A 25,742-nucleotide genomic window follows, 5' to 3' on the forward strand; every position below is an offset into this window, starting at 1 on the left:
TAACTCAACGTTTTTCAAAAGAAAAATACGAGAAAACAAATAGGTCAAATTATTGATTTTATATAGCTTTAATATAGTTCATATTTAAATAAAAAAAATAAATGTAATTTGAGGCGAATATCAACTAAATTTGGGTATTGACAAGGGGCCCTACCAATAATCAAATTTAACGCTCACTTTTATATTTAACTGAATTCTACATATTTTAAAATACCAAAAACCAATTTAATAGTGAGATTAAAGACTTTCGGTTAAATTTATAGTTGAGTTTCCCAACTATAAAATTTAAGCGAGCGTTAGCTTTTAACCTCACTATTAAATTGTTTTTTGGTATGTAGAATTCGGTTAAATAATTAAGTGAGCCTTAAATTTGATTATTGGTAAGGCCCAAGATGTCTTACGATAATTCAAATCAAAGTGATTTAACGGAACAAAACGCATAATTTTTTTCTTTCTGAAGTGCTTTTTGGGATTCTATTTGAAAGTCTTGTACGCTTGTGTCTTTTGAAGGTAAAGACTTTCTCAATTTTCTTACCTTTTATTTCATCAATCTTCGGTCGACCTTCAATCAGTAAAAACATTATTCATTTCAGATGCCGTCAATTTTCTTTCGTATGATTTGTACATACTTCTCCAACATTGTGGACTTTGTGTAAGGCTCTGGAGTACAACTCGAAATTACCTAAATAGCGTAGAACTTGTTCTTTTTTTGGAGAAAATTAAAACTTCGATTAGATAACAAAAACAAAATTGTTTTATTCTGTAATATCCTGAGGAATTAGATCCTCAATTGGCGTCGAATTTGATACATCATTTTGTAACGATTCTTCCTTAATGTCAATATCTCCATTAGACATTGCAGGCACACCAGTTTCCTTAGATTCCTTCAACTTAGCACCTTTTCGTACTGGAATTGTTTCCAAAATTGCCTCAGCCCAAGATTTGCCCTCAGAAAGTCTTAACAATATTTCAAAAACTACAAAATATTTAATTTATTTCAAATCATCTTCCGTAAGAAAATTCAATCTACCTTACCATGATAAGTACTCAAAACCGTTCTCGTCTTCATATCAACATGTTCAGTCAATGGCAATCGTGCAGTTTTAAGTGACAACTTTTTCGCTCGATCATAACAAAGTCCTTTATGATGATTATGATCAACTAACCCACCAATTATGTAAATTTTAGTAGGATCAATCTCTTTTAGAATTTCATCCGAGTCACTTGTTAAATAAACAATTTCATCGTTGGTGAAATTCTCCGAATAAGATTGATAAACCCATTGAACATCCCAATGTTCATAGCCATCGTTCTTTTTCAGAACCTCATGAATTCTACCATCTAATTTAATGCCAGTAAAATGAAGATTTGCTGGCATTCGTGATCTTCGATTGACAGTATAAATTCGGAGTAATTGCTTAACGCATTTGGCAACATCTTTGTCAATCATTAAATCATCATAATCCAAATCTATTGCAACTTTAAGGTCACTAGGACTTTTGTTGGCTTTGTTTCTTTTAAGTTCTTTTCGACTGGGACCGAGTGGTGTCCCTTCGATTTTAGCAGTAAGTCTTTTTAGTTTACATTTTTCACGTTCTTTTTGGCGTTTTTCTTTTTTCTTTTCTTCCCATTGGGCTTTCTTTTTGAGTTTTTTTAATTGTCGTTTAGATAAGGTTGGAGGGTCTTCAGTGGTGGTATTGTCTTCTACTTTGATGGCATCAGAAATATGTGAAGGAATTTCATCTTCTTGCTTTGGAATTTCTAGAGAAGATTCTTCTTCCATGCTTAAAATTTGTTTATTTTCGGCGGTTGTCATTTTGGATCCTTTTTTAGCTGTCATCGTGAAGCATGTCATAAATTGACAGTAGAAAATATCATGAGAGAAATTTGAGCTACAAATGAGCTACAATGGCTGAATTCCGGTAAATGAAATTGAATGAGTGTGTTCAACGATTTTTTAAAGTTTCGCGCGTTTTTTTTTTTTAATTTCTAACAACATTTCTCAGCTGGTTAAAACGAGTTTTGTTACAATTCCATTCTTAAGACCCCACTATATAGGCACATGCGCGCATGGGCTTATTTCAAAATCCAACAAACTGCTTCTTCCTGTTTCTGAAAACATGGGGAGTAGCCATAAATAACATACGCGCGCATAGCCTTCTGTCACAATTTACATTTTTGTTTTCCATAATTTTTGTTAAAAAAACACGTTGAACTGTACACAAAAATATTTTTAAAACTGTTCACAATTTGTTTATCACATTTTTATTAAATGAAAATTCATTTAATTCTTCCATCCCTCTTGCATCCATGTTTTTATTTTATTCTGAGAAATTTACTCATGCTGCGCACGGCATGAGTAATTAAAACTAGTTTGAACTACTTTATTTGCTATATTGAAAAAGTAGTTCAAAGTAGCTTTAAGCCCGACAAACAATTTTGGTTCTATAAAGCTTTACAGATGCAATTGTTGCTTCTGTAAAGCATTATAGAAGCAAAATTGTTAGTAGGGAGTACGTACTAAGCAAGATAAATATTCCCAAATTAAACGCAGCTATAATTGAAAAACAGTTTAAAAATGACGTTCTCACACATGAACGAAAAAAAATTACATTCACAACTTTTTGAAAAAGTACAAAAGTGAAAATATTTTTTTTCTCGCTAGCAGGATTTTTTTGTAAAAAAGAGTTTACAAATTGATTTTTGGACGGAAAAATAAGCATTCTGCATAATTTTTTTTAATTTTCTAGCCCGAAAAACCATACAAAAATGCGTTTGAAAATGTTCACTTTTTGAACCAATGTAGTTAATACTATGTTTCCACCTACCCTTAATCTGAGATTTAGCGAAGTAGATTTAGAATAAATCTCGAAGTGTTTTCACTAGCCAAATCAGATTTATTTTGACATTTCCAAGATTTATTTTGACGTTGGTGAATGACATTTTACAAATCTCAAAAGGAATTCATCAAAAATAAAACTTTTCCCATTACTTTTTAAAACTTTTAGTAATTTTTATTTAAAAATAAATTCGTAATTATTGTTTTCAGATCACATTTGTTAATCCTACAAAGCAATGCTGTTGTGAATTTTTTTCTGCCCACGGAGCTGGCTATTTTTGTCGACCCAAATCTACCAAGAGTTCCTCTTCTTCTTGCCGCCACGACTTTTTGTTTTGTTTCTTGGTCAGCATCTGCAATTTAAATTATTATTTCAATTTTATAATTTATAAATTAAATTTTTATGAGTATTTACCTACATTTATTAACAATCTTTCCGTCCGGCTATGTTTTATAAATTTTAATTCAATTTTTCTTGTCGCATGTTCCTATCATTATTAGAGCATGGAATCATTCAGCCAAGTAGATTTGGAGGAGATTTATTTTAAATCTACTTTTTAGGAGATTTAAATTTGTATGGTAAATCTCGGGATTTAGAAGTAGATTTAGCTCTAAATCTCGAAAAAGTAGATTAAGGTGTAGGTGGAAACATAGTATAAGGCTTTACAAATGAACGCTGCCGACAGCACTTTTGTATGAAAAAAAGTTCAACACCTGAACGTCAACGTTTCGGTTCTGATGAGGAGTGAAGGGGGAAGATGCTCACGAAGGGAACTGAGGGTTGTACAGTTCCATTGCTAAATTTTTCTTCTTTTTGACGTTTGTTCCTAGAAAATGTAAAAGTGGAATGTGATTGGGCACAACAGTAGGGGTATTCACGATCCGGTGTAACAAAAAGGTGTAAAAATGCAAAATTTTCTTTTCTACTACTACAACTACAATAGACAAATTTTTCACCATTGTATTTTATTTTTGCAATAGGGTTATGGGGTATAGCAAAAGTGTAAAAGTGTACAAAAAATTTTAGTCTGTATATTTGGTTGTTTTATTTTAATAAAATGTTACACTTCTGCACTTTTACAACGATACAACACTATTTGCATCGAATCGTGAATACCCCTAGTGTGTAGCCACCGCATGTGAAAAAAATGGACCTTATGCAAGCAAAATTGTTACTTGGGAGGGGTAAGGATTTTCCTCTTTTTGACGTTTGTTCCTATAAAATGTAAATTGGAACGTGATCGGGCATATCACTGTGTAACCCAAGCCTATTTGTTCTATCGTGTAGGAAATTATTTCATTTGACTTACGAAATCAGACAACTCACGATTTTTTTTATTTGAGCTCTAGTGAAAAATGGTTTTTATTTTGTGATGGTTTCCCAAAATGAAAAACTTAAGACCAGTTGCACAAATTTTTAATCCGTTGATCAGCAACTTTTGTTTTTTGAAATCGGTGTTAAAACTTAGGTTTATCACTGGTTCAAGATCCATAATGGGACTGTTTTATTGGAGGTGGTAGTTTACTCATGAGTAGATCTAGTACTACAAATAACACACGATCTTCTACTCGAGGAGATACGAAAGTGTAGTTGGTGTAGTAGATTTCTACTCACGAGTAAACTACCACCTCCAATGGAACAGGGCTAATGTAAAATAGCCAAATCCATGTTTGAACTAAAGTTTACCCACAGGTGAAAAATATTTTAATGTTTAATGTCAGATACAAAATTTCGATGTTAAAAAATCTATCGACCATGTTTTAGTTTAACTTGAAACACAGCCATTTCCTAAAAACAAATTCCTCCCTCTGAACACACTCATCAACATTTTCCCAATTAAATTCCTTCCCATTTCATTCCACTCCCAGCATCTGACAGCGGCCAGTGAGAGAAATAACTGCTCGAATTTTTAATTCGAAAAATTTTATTTTAACGGCATTTGTTTTGCGTCCTAGTCCTACATTTTCTATTTTTTCCGTGAAATAAAAATCTTCTAAAATAAATTAATTAAATTTCCACACATTCGTTGTTTTTTATATGTTAATAAATAAAAATATATTTAATTAAATGGTATCTATAATTTTAATGTGAATAATTTGTTAAATAAATAAAAATGGATCCTGTAAATAATTGGAAGAAAATTCTTTTACAATGGGTAAGAAATTTTCATGGCGCTAAAAACTGAAAACTTTCTTTATAAATTAATTAAAATTATTCTTGTAGGTAAAAGAATGCAATTTCTTAGAGAAAACATTCTACAGCATTGATCAAACTGAAATCGAAATATTCTTTACACATTTTAAAGATAATTTCAAAGAATCAAACATCTGCCAATATAAAAATGTCTCGGATTTCTTAAAAGGTTTGTCTTATCTTAATTTTAAGGGATGAAAAAAATACGAAGAAATATTAAATAATTACTTTATAGAACAATATCCACTTTTCGAACCACATTTCGATGATGAAAACACACTTAGCTCAAGTGATCACGTTTATGTGTATTCTCTGTTGTTGCACTTTTCTTGTGTTAAAGTTTCGGATGGATATTTCCAAGGAACTTGTCAGAAATTAAATGATCTCGCTCAGCGAAATATTACAGCATTTTTTCAAAAGCTGTTAAATGAGGATTCGCTGACGAAAGAGACTTTGCGTCATGTAATTGCTTCAATTCAGGATTTCACTCCGCCGCCAAATCCAAATAATAGTCGATTTGTTTATGCGGCGGAAAGTCCAATGAAGACGCCACGAAAGCAACCGGGGATATCGCCACCAACTCCAAGAAGTTGTATGCTTTTGGAGAAGAATAAAAAAGTCTACACTCTTAATGTAAATTCAATTTTGTTACTTTTCTTTTTTTTTTTTGAATTGTTTTCAAATTATATTAAATTTTAGGCACAACTTGAAACATTGTCATATGAAAAAAATGTATTGGAAGCTGATTTGAAGAAATATGAAGAAAAAATTGATAAATTAAGTAAGTATGAACAATTTTTGTTTAGGGGTTGTTTATTGTAATGAATTATTTTTTTCTATTTAGGTCATGAACTTAAAAAATCAAATCAGGAAATTAAAGATCTTAAAAATGAGATCCAATCGAAGAGTAAGGAAATTAGTGATTCGGGAAATATGCACTCTGGAGAAGAACAGGTTTGTTAACTTAAATTTACTTCAAAAAATTTAAATTATTTACTTATTTCTAACTCCAGATTTTACTAAGAAAAGTTATTACATATCGCTCATTTACTTGAAAACTGTCGTAATTAAAAAAAAAAACTAATTTTTCAGAAAACTAATTTTGAATTTAGTAGGTATCGATCTTGTATGTAAAAAGTTACGTTTCTAAAACAAAACTAGTGCTCCTTCTCCGTCAATTTTTAGGGTTTAAAAATGACTTTTTGCTGGATTTAAGAATACTTTATTCCAATAACTTCTGCTTTAATAACTCAAAACTTGTGATTTTTTAGTTATGACAGTATTCAAGTAAATGAGCAATATGTAAGTGCTTCAATTCGGGTTTTTTAATTTACCCCTGAAAACAGTTGTGTAATTTATTATAGTTAGAAGCACAAGTTGATAGAAATATCTCTTTAAATTTTGACAGTACTACAAGATTTAGGTATATTTACCCTATTGTATTCAGCCGCTTTTTATCCAAGTTAGAACTCGATCTCAACCATAAAGCCTGATCTCTAGAAAGCTAGATTCAGTAATGGGCTCTTAGCTAAATGATATAATTTTCCACTTAAGTGTGTGACCTATGATGGGTTTTCTCTGATTTCACTAGTCTGCAGGAAATCCTCCTTTTAATAAAACTATACTTTTCTAAAGGATTTTTGTGTGCTGATTCCGAATCCCAAGTCAAAATTGGCATAGCACGTCAAGTTTTTTTTGTGATATTCTCGTTAAAAAATCTCGAATATATTTTAGCGTAATGTAATCTTTTTCAACGTAATTTGTCACAATCTTCAAATTCAGTTTCAATCTTCTCAATATCTCTTCTTCTCCGAAATATCTAAATTTAAGTAAGTCAGGTTTGGCATATCTTACCATAAAAAAAATAATCCTTAAAAATTCATATTTCTTTCTCGCAAGAACAAAAGAATTTTTTCGAATGGATTTTTGTATGTTGATTTTGAATCCGAATTCAAAAAATACTGGTCAGCTCTCGTTTTTGAGATTTTCTAAAAAAAAACCTTGATTTTGTGATTTTTTAATTTTTTTGACTTTGGATTCGAACTCAGCAGATTCGTAAGAAAAATATACTTTTGTTCCTAGAAGAAACAAATCTGAAGCTTTACAAGGCACGTGTATCAAATGGTTTATCACAAATAAGATATTTCTAAATAGAAAAATAATATATAACATTACAAAACACGTATAAATTTGTTTTAATGTATTTTGTTACAGTTTTCTGTACATATTTGACTTTTTACATATTTTTTGATTAAGATTTTAATATTTGTACTGTTTTTGTCAATTAGTATCTTAAAATGTGTGTAAACTTTAATTGTTAAATACAAATTTTGGTGTCATATAATAGATCATGTTATGAGAAATAAGTCCTCGAAATTTGAACTGAATACGAATAATAGTTTTATTTTTGTACTAGGTCAATCGAATCTAAAAGGGTTATTTTCTATAAAGTACTCATATTTCTCAAAAATCATAAAAAAAAAAAAAAAAATGGTACGTGCTAGAATTTTTCTGAAACCCGATTTACATTCAGGAAAGTCAAATCTTTCATAATTTCAAAAAATTATTTGGAGGAAAAAAAAAAGACAAATTTTGCAGACCAGTTTTTTTTATAAAGGTCAGTGCCTCGGCCCCAAATTTTTTCTAGAAGATAAAGATCCAAAAAACAGACTTGAGCATAAGTAATTCCTCATATGCTAAGTAATTTATAACTCATGCCATTTCGCTGACATCTTGATTTTTTGTCCTTTTCAATGTTGTTGGATTTTCTTCTCAATGGGTTAGGTTAGGTTAAGGTGGTTGAAAGGAAAATGGTGGACAGACAGACTAGTAACAGGTCCAACTTGGACCCAAATGAAACCATTTCGGATCTGCTCTCTCGTTGTCAAGTCACTATTACTTAACGAGAGAGAAGATTCAAAATGGATCCAATACTTGTCCATTTATTATTTTTTTCTTTGTCTCCTTGCATTAGCAAAACGTAGCATGGAGGGAGGGATTTAAATTAATTTTTGCTGAGTAAAACTCGGCACCAACTAAACAATATTTGGTTCAGACGGGAGTAGATTCATCCTTCAATTACTCTTCATTAACCTATATAGATGTTGATGGAATCGTGAATTGGAAGCTTTTGCCAATTACATTCAAAAATTATACCTCTTGTTACCCTGTCAGGTGCGCATTTTTGCTTCAAGAATGAATTTATAAGGTTATTATAAGCCATTTGGTTACATAAGAACTAACGATTGCTAAGGTTAGTTAAACAACAGTATTTGTTGGTTGTGGTTTTAGAGAAAGTTTTTTGCTTAACTTAAAAAAATGAACGGCTACTAAAAATAGCTCTTTTTGTCATTGTTATCCGTATCACATTAAGGGGTTTACTAGTATTACAAAAACAATACGCTTCTATCGATAAGAATAGAAGTTAAGTCCAGATGAGGATAGAATGTTTCGAATGTTTATTGTTTAATTTATCTTGGTGCGTGCATATTAATCTTTGTTCAATGTTGATATTTGGGAAATCCTTCTGCGGATAGGTTTGCAAAAAGAAAACCTACTAAACAAAATCAATTGTTTGTTGTTGTTAATAGTGTAAAATGTTTACCAGTACATAGTTGTCAAAAGCCACAGCTTCACACTGTTTTGAACATTTTTCAAAATCAGAGGTTTAAGTGATGTCCTTGTGCACTTTTCCAATCAGCGATATTCATCCGAGTATTATAAAAGTTTTCAATTTTCAAAGAAACATTCTTTGGGAAATTTTATTCATAACATGTATTTAAATAAAAACATTTTAAATTATTGTAGATACGAAGATTGAGGAAGAAACTGGACCAGAAAGAACAGGAAATAGCCAAGCAAAGTGAAACAATTGAAGATCTCACCGAACAAAAAGATATTTTACAAGAAAAGGTAAGTTGAAGCCAATTCTAACAAAATGTACATAAATCTTTGAAGTATAATTTTTTAAATTCAATAATGCAGTGGAAAAAATGGTTTAAATTTAATACTGAAAATATAGGTGTTTAGACATATTTCGAGAGAATCGAGTGAAATTAACTGCCATTTTTGGTACAAATTCAATGGTTTGTGTGGACGTTTTTCAAAATAAAATAAAATTATGTGTACCTAACAATATTTAATAATAAAAAAAATTATTTGAATATTCTTTAAATAATAGCAAAATATGTTAGAAAATCAAAACCGATTATTAATCTTACTTTTCTTCTTAATTAAAACAAAGAAGGCTACAAAAGAGTTATGAAGAAAACAATTAAACACACATTCATAACAAACTACGGAAAAGTGGTTTAATTATGCCACCTTTAAGGTTTTTTTAATCCTTCGTTGTGCTTGTAGATCCAAAATATGTTTTTTGGGGTAAACCCTGGCACTACCTCATGCGAAAAAATACCGTAGGCGTTTCTGAGATAACAGGTAAATAAGAAAATAGAGTAGAACAGGTTTGTTAAATCCGAAATGCGTTTAGTACTTTTATACCTGGAACATATCACCCTCAGTAAAAGTATTTTTCTTTTGAAAATTTATATTATTTCTTTTATTCAATCACTATGCTCTTCTCTTAAAAAAAACAATCCATAATTGACTTGATAATGGAATGTTTGAATTGAATGTTTTGAATGAACAACAACAAGTTTAAATATTTAGCTCAAATCAACTTTTCACCACATCTCCTTCTGGGGCAAACATTATTACATATTATCACTTAAATTTTTGCTTAAAAATACATATTTTTAACAAACATTTACAAATAGAAATATTTTGGTTGAACTCAACAAAAATAAAATTGAAATACAAGCGCAACAGCTAGAACTAATTCCCAGCACCCATTCTGCAATCGGTTGCATTACAGAAAGGTTATAAGAGGTTGCAAATTGAAGAATGAATTTTGATTAATTAAGCTTCCCACAACAGGTTGTTATTTTTATTCCAGTAATCGTTTTTGAGATTTGTCCTACACAAAGTCAGAAGATAATCTCAAGTAAAAAAAAGTGAACGAACTTACATTAGTTGACATTTCAAAAGACTTTTAGAAAAAAAAAAAAACTCTATGCATGTTCTTCATTGTTTATTTGTATTAAAAAAAAAAGAAGAAATTACCTTATAACTGTTAAATTTAATTGTCATTTCATAATATTACATTCTTAGTTAAAAAATGCTGAAAAACAAATGAAGTATCTTCAAAGCAACGTAACCGATTTGGCTGAAAAAGTAGATGATCTCTCACAGGAACTTGAGGTAAGCATAATAATATATCTATCAAATAATGTTCTTGTTAAATTTATGTATTTTGTCATTGTTTATGTTTTTCTTGTGTATCCTTTTCCAACAATCCCCATTTATCCTTTGTCATTTCATAATTCGAACAAACAAAAACACAATTTAGAAAAAAGAACGCACAATACAAAATCTTTCCGATACCAAAATTGAACTGGAACAATGGATATCCGAAATACGTTCGTCCACTGTTAACTCTCGTCCAGATCTCAATATGTCAGCTGAATTCCTTGACTTGTCACGGGCCACAAATAGCTCTGGTAGCATTCATAGTCCTGAAAATCTAGGTTCAGTTGTTGATATTAAATTGCGTGAAAAAGAAAATGAAAATGAGAAATTACGTGAAGAAATCTCTTCAATTCGTATTGATAATTCAAAGCTATCGAAAGCTATGAGTGAATTAACTACAAGATATTCAAAACTCTTTGATATTTGCAATGACAATCTAAACATCAATAATACTGACGATGATGATGAAGAAAATATAAATGAACTTTCAAATTATTTTATCATTTTCTCAAATTGTATGCAAAATTTTGCTTCCAAATATGAAGAAAATTGTTTTGAGTTGAAAAGAATTAAAGAAAATGAAAAACAAATTGAAGAACTAAATCTTAATTTGGCAAGTAAACTCGAAGAAAGTCAAAATCAAAATGCCGAACTTAAAAAAGAAGTCGAAGATTTGCTTTCTGCAAACAAAATACTACAAACTTCCAAAGCAAGTCTTGAAACTGCAATTTCAGAATTGGAAAACAAACTTGAGAATTGCTTCAAAGAACGATCTGAGGAAGCGAATAACATTAAAAACCTTCAAAAAGAATTGGAAAATCTCAAAACCGAAAAACATGATACCGAACATCAAATGGAATATTTGACGACTTGTCTGGAAACCAAAGAAGACATCTTAACGAAGTTACAATCTGATAATGGACAGAAAGACCAGATTATCAATGAAAATCAGCAGAAATTCAAAGAATTCGACCAAGAAAAGGAACTTTTCGAGAATAAAATAACTCATTTCGAAACTCTTCAAAAGGATCTTTTTGAACAATTAGAATATGAAAAAAGTGAAAGAAGAGAATTTGAGGAACAAAGTAATCAGTTATCAATTGAATTGGAAAAATCGAAACAAAACTACTTGAGTGTAACGCGTGACAGAAATTACCATCTCACTTTAATCCAAGGGAATAAGAAACAAATAGAATCCTTACAACAAAGAATTCGTACACTAACCGATGCTCAAAGCCTTAAAGATTCTTTCATTTCGAAACTAGAGACTGACAAAGAATGCTTGATTGATTCAATGCAGGACAAAATTCATAATCTTTCAAATGTTATCGATAAATATGAAGAAGGATTCGAAGAAAAAACAAATGAATTGAAAGAAGTGACGTCAAAGTTAATTCATACAGAAACTGAAAGTAACTCGAGGCAAAATAAGTTACAAGAAGTTTCTTTACAATTTGACGAAGCAAATGAAGCCTTTGGTAAAGTAACAGAATGTATTTTATACCACTTTAATAACTTTAAATGTCGACTTGGACTTGAAGCCAATACTGACGCCCCTTTGTTATCTTGTGACATCGATGATATCGATCAATTGGATAGTAGACTAAAAAACGATGCTAAGAGTTTACTTGGTGATATTACAACCGTCTGTGATCATGTTTTTGAAGAGAAAGCTTCTTTACAACAAACAATTTCGGAATTAGAAAAAACAGTCGAGACTCTTCACGAAGAGCAATCTTCTTTAAGAAATAATGTTGCGCAGTTGGAAGCTGATCGAATTAAACAGATTTCTTATACAGAAACATTACTTAAAAGAGAAGCTGATCTGAAGGATGAAATATCATCACTGACTTCATCTTTTGAAAAACTCGAAAAGAACTTTTGTAACAAGGCTAAGGATGCCGAAATTCTCTTGGAAAAATACAATCAAGCTGAACAAAGAGTCAAAGAACTTCAAGAAAAGATTCTTCGATTAGAAAATGATTCGAAATTAACAAATGAAAAATTGATAGAAGAGCGCAATAGACAACTGGAAACAGCACAAACTCAGTTAAATTCTGAAATCGCAGAAAAAGTTTTGATAAAAGAAGAACTTCAAAAAACAGTTGAAATGCTTAACCAAGTTCAGTCAAATATGAGTCTTTTGGAAAATGAAATAGCAGATTTGAAAGAACAAGCAAGTAAGACTTCAAACAAGCTTCGTCAAGAATTTGATAGAACCAAAATTCAATTGCAAAACGAAACAACTGAAAAACAACAAATTAAAGAAGAACTAGAACAGATAAGACTTCAATTCGAAAATGAAGTTACAGAGAAGACGAAAATCAATGAGCTCCTAGAAAATGTTAAAATGCAATTAGAAAATGAAGTCACAAAAAAGCGGGAATTGAAAGAACAACTCGAAGCTGGATCCACAAAAGTCAAGGAAGTAAAAGAAGAACTTGAGAGTATAAAGCTTCTACTCAAAAATGAAGTCACCGGGAACAAAAAAATTCAAGAAGCATTCGAAAGGGTAGCCACAGAGTCGAAGGAAATAAAAAAAGACTTCGAGAACACACTACTTATATCAGAAACTTTAATTACAAAAACAGAGAAGATTGAAAAAGAACTCAAAAGCACTAAGCTTCAGTTAGAAAGTGAAGTCACTGAGAAACAACAAATTAAAGAAAATCTTGAAACTCTAGCCACAGAGGCGAAAGGAATAAAAACAGAACTTGAAAGCACGAAGCTTCAATTAGAAAGTGCTAACCTTCAATCAGAAACTTTAGCCACAGAAGCGAAGAAGATGGAAAAAGAACTCGAAAGCACAAAGCTTCAACTAGAAAGTGAAGTCACAGGGAAAAAACAAATTAAAGAAGCTCTCGAAACTGCATCCACCGGGGCGAAGGAACTAAAAACAGAACTCGAAAGTACAAAGCTTCAATTAGAAAGTGAAGTCACCGAAAAACAACAAATTAAGGAAAACTTCGAAACTCTAGCCACAGAGGCAAAAGAAATAAGAAGTGAACTTGAGAGTACCAAACTTCAATTAGAAAATGAAATCACCGAAAAACAACAAATAATTGAAGATCTAAAAAATGTTCGCAATAAGTTGGTGATTGAAGGTACAGAAAACCAAACCCTAAAAGAAAATCTCGAAAGCTTAAGAAAAGAATGTGAAAATAATTTTGAAAATTATAAATCAAATCAAGAACAAGAAGACTCTCAACGGAAGTCACAAGTTGAAATTACCCAAAAACAGCAAGAAAAATATCAACAAATTTCTCTTCAACTTGAAACTGAAATTACAAAAACAAAAGCTCTAATAGAAGATCTTGCACAGGCTAAGCTTCAGTTAGAAAATGAAGTCAAAAATAAACATCTAGTGACGAAACAGCTTGAAGAAACTAAATGTAGTTTAGAAAATGAAGTAACGGTTTGTAAAATGGACCTTGAGAAGCTACGAATCGAATTACAAAATGAAGTTCTCGAAAAAACAAAAATCAAAGAAGAATTCGAGAGTGTGAAACTTCAATTAGAAGGTGAAGTTACTGAAAAAATTCAAATTAAGGAAAATCTCAATGCAACCGAGGCAGAAAATCAGAGGGTTCAAGAAGAACTAGAAACCACTTGGCTTCAGCTACAGTCAAAGCTTACGGAAAATCAGCAGATCAAGGAAGAACTTGAAGCAATTAAAATTCAGTTAGAAGAGAAAATTACTGAGGTCTCTAATGTAAAGGAAGAACTTCGGTTGAGAGTTACTGATTTAGAAAGTCAAAAGGAAACACTTCACAAATTAAATCAAAACTCAAAACTTGAATTTGAAAAAGAAATTGCAGAAAGTACCGAAACGATAAGGGAACTCCGAACAAAAATCCTGAATCTGGAAGCTGAAAGCAGGGCAGTTAACCAAAAGGCTGACAAATACAACAAGGAACTGGAAGATGTAAAATGTCTCCTTAAAAATGTAGCAACTGAAAAGAGTAAGCTCATTGAAGATTTGGAAAATTCCAATAAAGAGTTTAATGAAGTAAGAAACGAGAAAATGGATCTCGAAAATAAATATCAGGCAATTGTTCGAGAAGCAGAAAAATTCAAAAATGACTATCACTTGGCTGAAAGTGAAGTTAAACGTTTTCAAGGTGAAGAATCTCTTCTTCGGGAGCAAATTGAAACTCTTAAAACCACAAGTGAATCTCAAATTAAAATGTGCAATAAAGAAATCACCGAACAGAAGGAAAACGTATCTCGATTAATCCAAGAGATTGCATCAATTCGAAAAGAAAAAGAATTTGCTGAAGAAGAAAGAAAAATTCTATCAAATCGTCTTGAATCTAAACTAAATGAAGAAAAATCAAAAGAATTAAATCAGAGGTCGATTGAGGAAAAATTGCAATTAAGTGAAAAGGAAATTCTTGTTAAATTAAATTTAATCAAAACTGAACAACTTCGAAGTCAAGATTTGGAAAATCAATTAAAAAAATTACAAATGGAGAATGCAAGTCTTAAAGAATCTGCCGAAAGCAATATGAAGCGAATTGAAAAACAAGCTTTAATGTTGGGTGAATCACAAGCTAATTGTCGAAAATTAAAGAAAGAATCAGATGCTGCTCAAAGCAATTTGGAAATGGTCAAAACATCATCAGAAATAACACAGCGTGAGAATAGCAGACTTAATCTAGAATGCAAATGCCTCAAAGAAAAGTTATCGAAAAGTGAAAAATCCAAAGATGTACTTGAATCCAGAACAATTATACTGCAAAAAGAAATTGAGAAACTTGAAGAAGACAAAAAGATTATAGAAAGCTCTGAAAACGATTTGAAAACATCAAAAATCAGTTTGGAAAAAATCAAACTCAATTTGGAGGATAAAATACGCAAATTGGCAAAATCTCTATCTGATTCAAATGTGGCATTGAGTAAAGTTGAACAAGATAAGGTTCAATTGAATTTAGAAGTTGGTGGATTGAATAAACAATTGCAGGAGAATAAAACACTTCTCAATATGAAATTAAAGGAGATTGAAAGCTTAACATCAGATCTAACCGATGCAAAGAATACAAATTCGCAATTGATTGAATTAAATGAAAAACATCAAAACAATGCTAAAGAAATTGAAGAAGAGAACTCTCGTTTAAATGATCAACTTTCAAAATTATCGCTTCGTTTACAAATCACCCAAGAAGGACACGAGAGTATGAAAAATGAATTGGAAAGTCTAAAGTCCGATGTAGAAGCTTCAAAATTGGAAAGAGATGCAATTGAAAAAGATCATCGAACAGCAGTTGAACGGTTAATGGGTATTGAGGGACAAGTTGTTGAGGAACGACGTTCAACAGAAGTTGAATTTGGTAATCAAATAAAACTATTAGAAGGGCAAATTTTAAAACTCTCATCAGAAAAATGTGATTTGGAGAAACTTCGTAATCAAGATAAGCTTATTATCGAACAGTTAAATGAAGATATAGCAATTTTCAAAGCGAAACTTCAAAAAAGTCGTGGAATTTGTGAAGAAAATGAGAAAAAATGGGCTGATGAGAAGGAAGTGTTATTGGCCGAAGTTAAGGGCAGCGAGGACCGTATCAAAGAGACGCGTTTGGAACTCGAAGGCAAGCTGGAAAAAATGAAGAATAAAATGGTGAGTGATATCTTTTATTTTATATTTGTATATTTTTTGTTTTGTTTATAAATCACACACACACAAATACACACACAATTTCATTAAAAGGGCATCACATTTATAATTTTTATTGTATTTTTTGTATATTTTTGTTTGTATTAATTTGTTTAAAAAAAATTTAAAATCTAAAATCTTAGTTTTATTTTGATACGCATGATGATAGTAAATTACATATTTGTTTGACGTTGATTATTTGTTTTATATTAACCCATTTTTTAGATGTATTAAAAGATGTATGTTAAAACTTTTGAAAAAACCCATATTCCATAAAATTAGACGATTTCAGGTAATCCAAACATGGCCACGAATTTCCATGGTTAGAAGGACTTAGGCCACACTGCACCAACATCCGCAGTGCCCTTCAGGTGATAATAGTCCGTCTGCTGTCATTTCTTTAAACAATGATCTTTTTGGTAATTTTTGTCTTTGGCCTTATTTATGTTTTTGTTTGCAGGCGAGGTTAAGTTTCGACGCTTTCCTAATTTCCAACTCCATCCTTTTCCCCAGCTACCCGATACTTCCTCCTCACGACTTTCGCAAAGCAACATTTAGAAAACTTATTCCATTACTCTACAATCTACATGAATTAAGTCATTTTTGATTTTGTGGACGTATACTTTCAGAAAAGAAAATAATTAATGATCGGTCGATACGCGAATCTCGCAAAAATATTTAAATCGATTATAACGATTGTATAACGATTGTTTAAATTTTGTTGAAAACCTCTCCAAAGATGCGGAAATAGCTTTTATTTAGAAGTGTTAGCTGTAATTTTCATCTTTTCATCAAAAACCTGTCGGAAGCACACCTCGAAGCATGATTTGTAAGAAAATTTGTTTTCTTCATAAAACTTTTATCACTCAAGAAACAGCAACTTTAGTTAAGACCGATACTTAATCGTTGTAGTGTGCGCACTTTCAAACATTTTCATACTGATTAAGAGACCGACTAAACTGTCGGCCGATAGAAAGTTTTTAGTGTGCGGGAGCTAGGTTTGTTAATATTTCCATTTGTACATTCTTTAAATCTGATGTAACATAAAATCCTCGAGTTGATTTTCAATGGTGTAAAAAACTTTTGACGTACTCGAGGCATTATGCCACATGATGTTATAGAGATACGACAAATATGTAATACAAACAATTAAAACTGATAAACCATTTGAAAACATTGTAGGTATTCACAAAATTTTACCTGTGAATATTATTAAACTTCGAAATTACAGTTGGAAACGAGCAGTTGTAACTGCGCATCTTCCGGCTACAATTCTCAACTTAATTTTAGCTCGGGTAAATTTTGGATGAGATCTAAAGTTTTGTATGGAAAATAGAATTTAGCAAATAAATTTGTTTATAATTTTATGGAAGGTTTTTTCTTTATACACAATTGTAACATTTTGTTTCGATACTTATCTCACTCAGTTCGCACACTTTCCTTTCTCTTTCATATATTTTTTATGAACTAATTGTAGTTCTTGTTTCGCATGATATAAAAAATGTATACCGAATTTCATTACTTTATCGTCGTATCCTACTTGTTATGCTGATTCATGAGACTGTACATTAAAAGAGGCCATACAAATTTCGTGCGGTTGTCGTATCATCTTGGTTTCCTTTCCGACGAGAGAGTTTACTTTCAGATCTATACGGCTGTTCTAATATTCGTTGGAATTTGAAAACGAAATTTGAATCCTTACGGATTGAAAACGGTTTTACTGATTTCCATTCGACTTTTTTGTTGGATAATATTGCTTTGCGGTAGCAAATTGTTACGTGGATTGTCGGATTGTAGGCCCGTTCATTTTTCGAAACACCTATGAATTCGCAAAATGTGTTCGAATACGGAATTCGGAACAGTTAGAATTTGAAAATGGGGGAAAATAGAATTCAAACGGAAATCAGAACAGCTGTGTTAGTTGTTTAATTTTAAATATCATACTTTTTTCAGTTAAGGAAAATTTCCTGATGATAAAAATAAACTGAATATTTAATGAAAAGATATGTAATTTTTTTAAATATGACTAATTAGTTCATCAGGTCTTGGGAATTTATCTCAGTAAATTGAGGTACATATTTTTTTTTTGTTGAGAAGACTCAATTATTCAAAGAAGAAATGTTTCGCGGAAGAAGCATAGTAAATAAATCGAAATAAGCAGTATGGACTTCAAAAAGTAGTTTTTTTATGGGGTGGCAAACAATTTGGCAATATTTTAAAATTGGTTAGAGGTTTCATTATGGAAAAAGAGATACGTTGTATGTTCATATTTTGTTTGCTTTATTTTTGCTGATGACACAATTAATTTATTCATTTTTTTTTTCTCAATCTCATAAATACTTTTGTTTTATTCAAGTCATTTGATTTATATGCACTTAAAAATTATTCTTTTTTTCTTCTCAAATTGTAGTTGTTGCAACAAAACAAGAATAGAAAAAATCATATCAGCAGACCACAAAAATGGTGGATACATGGCCTAAAGTCCTGCTTCAAATATACCATATTAATCGTAGTTTTTCATTTTCTTTTAATTATCATAGTCAAGTATTTAATGATAAAAAATGATTTGGAATTAATTGTTAAAAGTAATGTTCCTGCAATATTTTAGATAATATTTTTGTATTCGTATAACGTACTTAATGTCTCTATTAATTAATTATTATAATAATATTATTGATGTGATGTCCTGGGATGTGTAATATTTTTTTTCCTTTTTACTAATAAAACTAATTTAATTTCAAAATCATAACAAAACAAAAAAAATGTTACATTCTGAATTATTGGTATAGAAAACTTTGTATAATGATGAAGTTGCAAAAATGAAAAAGAAACAAGAACGTGAAGTTGCTGTTTACAAAACGGATATTGATTCATTAAATGCTAAGGTATGAAATTTTGTTTGCTTTCAAAATAGTTCTTATCTCATTATTTTATTTTTTATTAATAGAATGACAAACACGAAGAACATATTAAGAAACTTTCCAATCAGATTTTCCGACTGAATGAGAATATTTTGGAATTCCAAAAGGAAAATACTTTCTTGAAGACAAAACTGAAAGATCTTGAAAATAAACCTCGTCAGTTGAGTCGACTTAGGCCAACAAGTGCACCATCATCGGCTCATCAGGTCTTAAGTTCGAATTTGAGAATGGAAGATGAAGAAGGAGAAATCTTTAACAATACATATTTATCGGATTTGAAGGACGGACGAATGTCGGAATACTTTAACACAGATATCTGGTAAGATGGAAAACTTGACAAAAATTGTACTTATCTCGAAATGATTTTTTAAATTTATTTTCTAGTGCCCAAGAACTTCAATACAGAAATTCCTTATTGCCACCACACTTGAAGAGTACTTATTTGGCACAATTTGATCATCAAATGGGAGAAGAGGAAATTCGAGTAAGCGACATAACAAGTTTAAAAAGGACACCAGGAATTAAAACGATTCAGCAAAAACACATTGAACAAAAATGACAATTGAATCGCAAATCAATTTCTGTACGATAAATTAATTCAAAAATAAAAAAGACAAAAACTTGTTTGCGTTATTCCAAAGCAAAAGAAAAAAATGCAATTAATGAATTAATTATTATTAAATGTTTAAACATTTTAAGTTAAAAATTCTATTTTATCAAGAAATTCAAACCCTTTTAACGTTTTTGTGTGTCGTACAGTGTTTCAAGTGATAATTGTCAATTTGTGTTATTCCTTTTTTGTTTTATTTGTGTCCCATTTTTTTTATTTTTTCTCTACTAGCTACTACTACACAGTTAAACATTTATTGTCTCAGTGTAATTAAAATATTATTTATTCATTTTTGCCTCTCTATCTAGGATATTCCAACTTTGGATGACAGTTCAAGTACTTTGTTAAATACAGGCCAAAGGAAAAAAGTATCTGGTGCAACATCATATAAACGTCCAGGTCCACCAACTCCAAGTAAAAACGCTGGTCGTTTATCTTTCGGTGGAATTGGAGAACTTAATCGAGAAATTTTAAAAGAATCACTTGATATGGCGAGTTGTTCATCATCATCGTCAAAGACTCCAGCTAAATTTAAATTTTTCTCTTCGAAGTTGAGCATGAGAGGGGATGAGGTAAGTTTAGATTTTTTTTTTTACAATTCTGTATGTTTTTTTTTTAGTTTTTAGTATCTGTTTGAATTTTTGTTTTTAAGTTTAAAAAAAAAAAAAAGATAGTTTATAAGTGAATAGTTTTAATGGCGTTGTAATTTGAAATTTTGTTTACCTAATCTAGTGTAACATGTGGACTGTTATTTCTGAATTATTTTTAGAAAACATTGATATACCAACTCGACAAATTGAAATTTTGAAACTGTTATCTCTATCTATGTCTACTATGTCTACTTAAGGCTATGGCATTCAATATGAACCGTGAGCCATTACATATGGTCACTTCAACAACTAAATTACTCCTTGGAGATGGAGATTTTTTTTTTGTTGCTGTAGAAAATTCTAAGGACTACCTACCATGCCTACTCTAGTCAAATAAAAATAAAACAAACAAGTTATTTCGATAAATATATTTGGTCATGATATTGTTCACAGAAAAAAATACTAATGTCACTGGAAATAAATGTTCTTCGCTTAATGAGAAATCTTTAAACTGTGTGACCATAAGCCCTAGCCCCACTTTTTGTTCGATGTTTTCTCCAGTTGTTCGGGTGATATATTTTATTATTGTTTATACATACGTAATATTACTTATACAGGGTGTCCCAAAAGTTAACGTCGAAACGAAAACGGTAGATAGGGTAGGTGGTGACAGTTATCAGAAAAATAATAAAAAAAAATCGCAGCCATATATTTTGGGAGTTATGGGCATTTGAAAAAAAGTCGAAAAAATGGTCACCCTGTGACGGTTTTTCATGTGCCGTGACTACAAATCTTAATTTTTCTCATTTTTTTCTTTTGTTACGGAACCTTGAATAACCCTGCTATCAAATGCATTCAAAAATTTGAACTCAGCTGCATCAGTTTTAAAGAAAATATTACTTTTTTACCCAACTTAGTACTAAAAATTTTTACATGACTCTAATTCAATGAGCCGTAGTGTAAAAAAAATGCACTACGATGTTTCGGCAAGTTGCCTTAAAAGTTGGTGTGTTCAATTCTCTTTTCAAAATGGTATAACATTGTTGGGAATATTTCATAAATAACCGAGATAAATTTTTTTTCTTAAGAAATCTGACTTTTTTATGAGGTAATTTTTCCATTGACCATTGAAATTGACCAATCGAAAACTCGATACTACTTTTGTTTACATTCAAGCTTAAACTCCGATTCTATTTTCATAAATGCCCTATTCCATATTTTTATACCTCAGCCTGAAAGCAAACTGTCCTTAATTCTTTATATATTAAAAGGCATGTTCAGAAAATACAGCTTACAATTGTATTTCTTTGAGCCACGGTTGCTTGAAATCGTGTAACATCATTTCCTCTTTTCCTTAAGCTCGTATTGTGTTTACATACATATTAAGGGTACCCAAAACCCCTTTAGTGCTCATTATAAAAAAAAACAGCTACCCAAGGTCCATTGAGTGCGCGGTTTGCAAAATAATAAAGCAAGATCTAAGTTAACAAAATACTAACTTTGACTAATTGTTATTTATTTTTAATTTGTTTAAGCAAAAGAATGTGCACCAAACGATGAATAATATATATTGACAATTCCTTGACACAATTTATTTTGACAAGTGGGTTTTGAAATGGTCTGTTCTTAGATTTGGTAACTTGAATAATGTTTTCAAGGCTACTCAAGAAATGTCTTCTTAAAATTAATTACACTACTATCCTACTGAGCAATGAGCTGTTGAAGTAGTTTCATTTGTCTAGCTTTTTCAATCCCCAATAAACCGTCGCTGAACTTAAATCAATTGAAAAGAACTGAATGATAACCTCTCTGAAATCATTCTTTTTGATTTATTAAATTGTTTCATTTCATTCGTAACATTGTTGATATTTCGAGTCCTGTTTTGATAGGGCAACATTTTTTAATAATTTTTTAACAAAAGTAAACAAACTAACAACTCTCGAGCTCAACCATTCTTTTGTACGTGTAATTAATTTGCGACAATCGACGGGGCCCACCTAAAACATGCAATTTTTCATGACAATGATACTCTTTCTTACCAGTATTACCCCTGAAAAAAATGTTTTTAGGTGGTGGAGGCTGGTATACGAACTCAAAATTCTGGCGTCATGGTCCATCTCACTAATTATTGCGCCCCGGAGTACTTTGTTTTTTCTCAGCTTAATCTTAACATCATTCCTCACATGTGCTATTATTAGTTCGGATTGCGACTTTTAGCTGGCCAATATTTAATTGAATTTATTTGAAATTGTGCTCAAATGAAATGCTGAACGTTGTTTTGAAGATATTCTTGGTTGATGCGCTTCCATATAAAAAGTAGTTGTTTCTCTGTTAAGAGCTAGTCTTTGACGGCACCATGGAGTTATTGGCCTTATCCTTGGCTTCTTAAATATAATAAAAATGTTATCTTGGTGTGATAAATATTCGAAAATAATTGATTGTATCCTTTTATTTCTCTTTCGCTACTGAATTAACTAAATCTTTCCCAACAAATTTCGTTTGTATGTTAGTCATGTTGTTTTTGTTTATTTTTTGTTGTTCAATGAAGTCCTCGTGTTTTACAAGATTACCGGCGGCCAAGTTATTAAAATAAGTTTAAAATTATTTCAGCGTAAAAGTTATGTGACGAACTTCAAACAAAAACTATTAAAAGGCTCCACAATTCAATGTTCGTCAACGCCACGCAAAAGCAAAGCACATATTGATCAACGTCGTTTACTTGATCAAATAATGTCTACCGCTAGTCCAGGCCCTGAATATTCACCCGATTGTCTTGTCAAACCAGCTGTTAATCTTCCATCTTCTCTAAAGAATTTAGAGACGAATCGGAGGATGTCGTCTTTGTATAAATGGCGACAGCCACGTCTTTCATATGCATCGGATAGTGGAAATTCTGATGTAAATTCACCTCGAATGAAAGATGTTCGATTTGTTGGTAGTGGTGGTTCGACGAAAAAACGTACAAAACGTGCTAAAGATCGTAGAGGTTCAATATATCTTCGTGGTTCAATGTTTGCTAGAAATTGTCGCACTCCAACTATGGGAACTCGTGAAATATATAGAACTAAATCGAAAAGTCAAAGAAATGCAAATTTCAATAAATTTCGTAATGAAGTTTTCAATGGAGAGAACTTTATTAAAAAAGCCTCTTTATGTCCTAGTTGGGATGATGAATCATGCAATAATAATAATGATGATTTCTTTTTGAAAGAAGAAAATATGAAGAAACACGCCATTGAAGATGATGAAAACTCATTTAGTGATCATGATGATGAGGTTAATAATGATAAAACCTCAAAACACTTTCAACAGCTGTTAGAAGCTAAAGAATCCAATGCCCCCTTCGAGATAAGTGAAATAAATAATCCCAATCGATCGCATTCGAATGTAAATTATTCCTCAAGTAATGTCCATTCACGAACCATTTACGGAGCTAGTGTGATATTAAATCGTAAAATACCAAATGTCTGTACAACAATGGTACGCAAAAGTTCAATATATGTAAAAGGACATGATGGAAAGAGTGTGATATTGGTCACGAACCAGACCATAACCCTCAAGGATCTGGCACAAATGTGGCTACAAATGAATGTTTCGGCGAAAACTGCTATTGCTTTCAGTTTAACAGCAACACTTATTGGAATACTTTCATTTGTTATTCAATTTATTCATCGATAGAAGTACAAATATTTATGTTATTTTTTTAAGAAAAAATATTATTATTTATTTTCTAATTTGAATTATGTAAAAAAATGTTAAGTTGTAGTTATGTATAAAAACAAAAAACGAAAATACTCTGTAAAAATGATGTTCCTCCTTAAAAAAAAAATGTCCTTAACCCTCTACTGCATGAATTAATATTAGCGGACGAAAAAATTAAAAAATGCTTTACATGGGTTCTTTGGGTTGTTTAAAAACGGGTTTCATTAAAAAAATTTGTTTAAATTAATTTGTTTAAAAAATTTGTTTATAAGCCAAATTTGGCTTCGTATGCATTAAGGGGTAAGAAATTTTACTAATTTTTTTACTCAGATTATGTAAAGAATACAATTAAAAATATCAAAAGATAAATATTTATCATTTAAAAACAAAATAAAGTAAAATAAATACATTGCATTACAAAAGGTTAAGAATTAATTCAAATTTGGCTCATTTTAAGACATGGAACCGAGAAAAGCAGTTTGTTTTTGTCCGTTATATATATTTTGTCTGGCTCACATTCTTTCGACTGCCGAATTAAGTCTTGCTCCAACATTTTCCCAGATCTTACAAAAACTAAAAAGTAATAAAATTATTGAAAAATATTATAGGTGAGCCCCCTTCCCCCTAAAATTTTTGTGGTTACGCCGCTGGAAATGGGGTAAACATGAGAAAAATGTCTCTTAAAGCGAAGGGGCTCCATTTCTGAAGTAAAACATACTTCCAAGCTAAATAACAATGTAAAGAAACAAAATTTTCCAATAAAAAAATTTAACAAATTGTGTAGATTTACAACCCCTCAATGCATACGAAGCCAAATATGGCTTCCGTACTTTTTACCCTCCCAAGACCAGTCCAATAATTTTTTTTCAAAAAAATATGGTTCACAGCATACACAATTAGACAATCGATCAAAAAAAATTTTTTTATTCCACTTTACTTTCCAAACAAACGCAGTAATTAGCACTTAAAGTATGAATATATTCTACACATTCGATTTCAATGCACACGACTGATCGACTCACCTGTGATCATAAAATACACCTTTATTTTGTGTCGGACACACGAAATAACTATCTCTATGGGTTCTCAGAAACACAAAGAAGAGGATTGTAATTAATCTTTACCATTTTTTTGTGACAGAGAAGAGAAAAGTGCATACAAACAGGCAAAACCATATTTGGCTTCGTATGCAGTAGAGGGTTAAAAATAATTAAATATAAATTTAATTTACATATGTTATATAAATTAATTAAAATAAATAAACAAATATCTTGGTATTTCTTTTAATAATTTGAATTATTGTAAACTTATTTCTCTTTTCAGAATACTCCACCAAACAAAAGACGACTGAGCAATTTATTTAAGAAAAAATAAAACAAAAACGAAATTTTACTTACTAAGTATAATCATCAGCTTAGCTGCATTGCAGTATATTGTAAATTGTACAAATTTTATATACATATGAAACTTTTTTTTGGTAATTTTGGTACTATTAGTTATATTATAATAATTTACATTAATTTTTTTTTTGTTTAATGTTAGTTCCTTTTTTCTAAGTGTGTATTATTCATAAATATTATTAATATATTATTATATATTTTTTTATATGATTGTAATTGTGTTTTTGTGATGTTCTTTGAGATGTGTTTGAAGATTATATATTTTCAGTGTTTGGTCGTTAATGTTTTTGAAAACTCTAAGATATTGATGAGTATATTTTTCAAAAAAAACTTCCTGTATGTATGCAGTTTCGAAATTCCTTCCCGATTAATGTAATATAATTTTAATTTTTTTTTATTCTCGGTAAGTAAAATTTTATAAACAGTTATATCCGAAGTATTAGACACCCTTAAGATGGAAACAAAGTGTGCACTCGGAGATATGGGAAGGTTTTTAAAATCATACTGCTTCCTTAAAATGCTAAAA

At 30.7% G+C, this 25,742-nt stretch overlaps 2 protein-coding genes and 1 long non-coding RNA gene across 9 annotated transcripts; 2 read left to right on the forward strand and 1 right to left on the reverse strand.

Moving 5' to 3' along the window:
- Positions 1-32: 32 nt before the first annotated feature.
- On the forward strand, positions 33-766 carry LOC129909896 (uncharacterized). Of its 4 annotated transcripts, none has more exons than XR_008771458.1 (3): positions 33-231; positions 339-510; positions 594-766. It is a non-coding gene; the product is annotated as an uncharacterized LOC129909896 (long non-coding RNA). The 4 variants fall into 4 exon arrangements; XR_008771457.1 differs by having other exon boundaries at positions 36-231; positions 386-510; positions 594-765; XR_008771459.1 differs by having other exon boundaries at positions 62-134.
- On the reverse strand, positions 732-1,944 carry LOC129909895 (tRNA methyltransferase 10 homolog A). Its single transcript, XM_055987043.1, has 2 exons — positions 1,036-1,944; positions 732-976 (listed from the first exon to the last, which is right to left on the reverse strand). The coding sequence occupies exons 1-2, from the start codon at positions 1,853-1,855 to the stop codon at positions 756-758; spliced, it is 1,041 nt and encodes a 346-aa protein (XP_055843018.1). The 5' UTR covers positions 1,856-1,944; the 3' UTR covers positions 732-755.
- Positions 1,945-4,789: 2,845 nt separating this feature from the next.
- Positions 4,790-25,432, forward strand: LOC129909897 (golgin subfamily B member 1). 4 transcript variants are annotated; one of them, XM_055987046.1, is made up of 13 exons: positions 4,794-4,995; positions 5,064-5,202; positions 5,269-5,666; positions 5,733-5,814; positions 5,878-5,987; positions 8,841-8,945; positions 10,203-10,292; positions 10,441-15,957; positions 18,783-18,878; positions 18,941-19,233; positions 19,299-19,398; positions 19,833-20,096; positions 25,140-25,432. In XM_055987046.1, the coding sequence occupies exons 1-13, from the start codon at positions 4,954-4,956 to the stop codon at positions 25,188-25,190; spliced, it is 7,287 nt and encodes a 2,428-aa protein (XP_055843021.1). In that variant the 5' UTR covers positions 4,794-4,953; the 3' UTR covers positions 25,191-25,432. The 4 variants fall into 4 exon arrangements, with proteins under 4 accessions (XP_055843022.1, XP_055843021.1, XP_055843020.1 ...); XM_055987044.1 differs by lacking the exon at positions 25,140-25,432 and adding an exon at positions 22,725-23,936 and having other exon boundaries at positions 4,796-4,995; XM_055987045.1 differs by lacking the exons at positions 18,783-18,878; positions 18,941-19,233; positions 19,299-19,398; positions 25,140-25,432 and adding an exon at positions 22,725-23,936.
- Positions 25,433-25,742: the final 310 nt, after the last annotated feature.

This window comes from Episyrphus balteatus, chromosome 2 (genome assembly GCF_945859705.1).
Source record: "Episyrphus balteatus chromosome 2, idEpiBalt1.1, whole genome shotgun sequence".
In the NCBI taxonomy this organism is placed as follows: Eukaryota; Metazoa; Arthropoda; class Insecta; order Diptera; family Syrphidae; genus Episyrphus; species Episyrphus balteatus.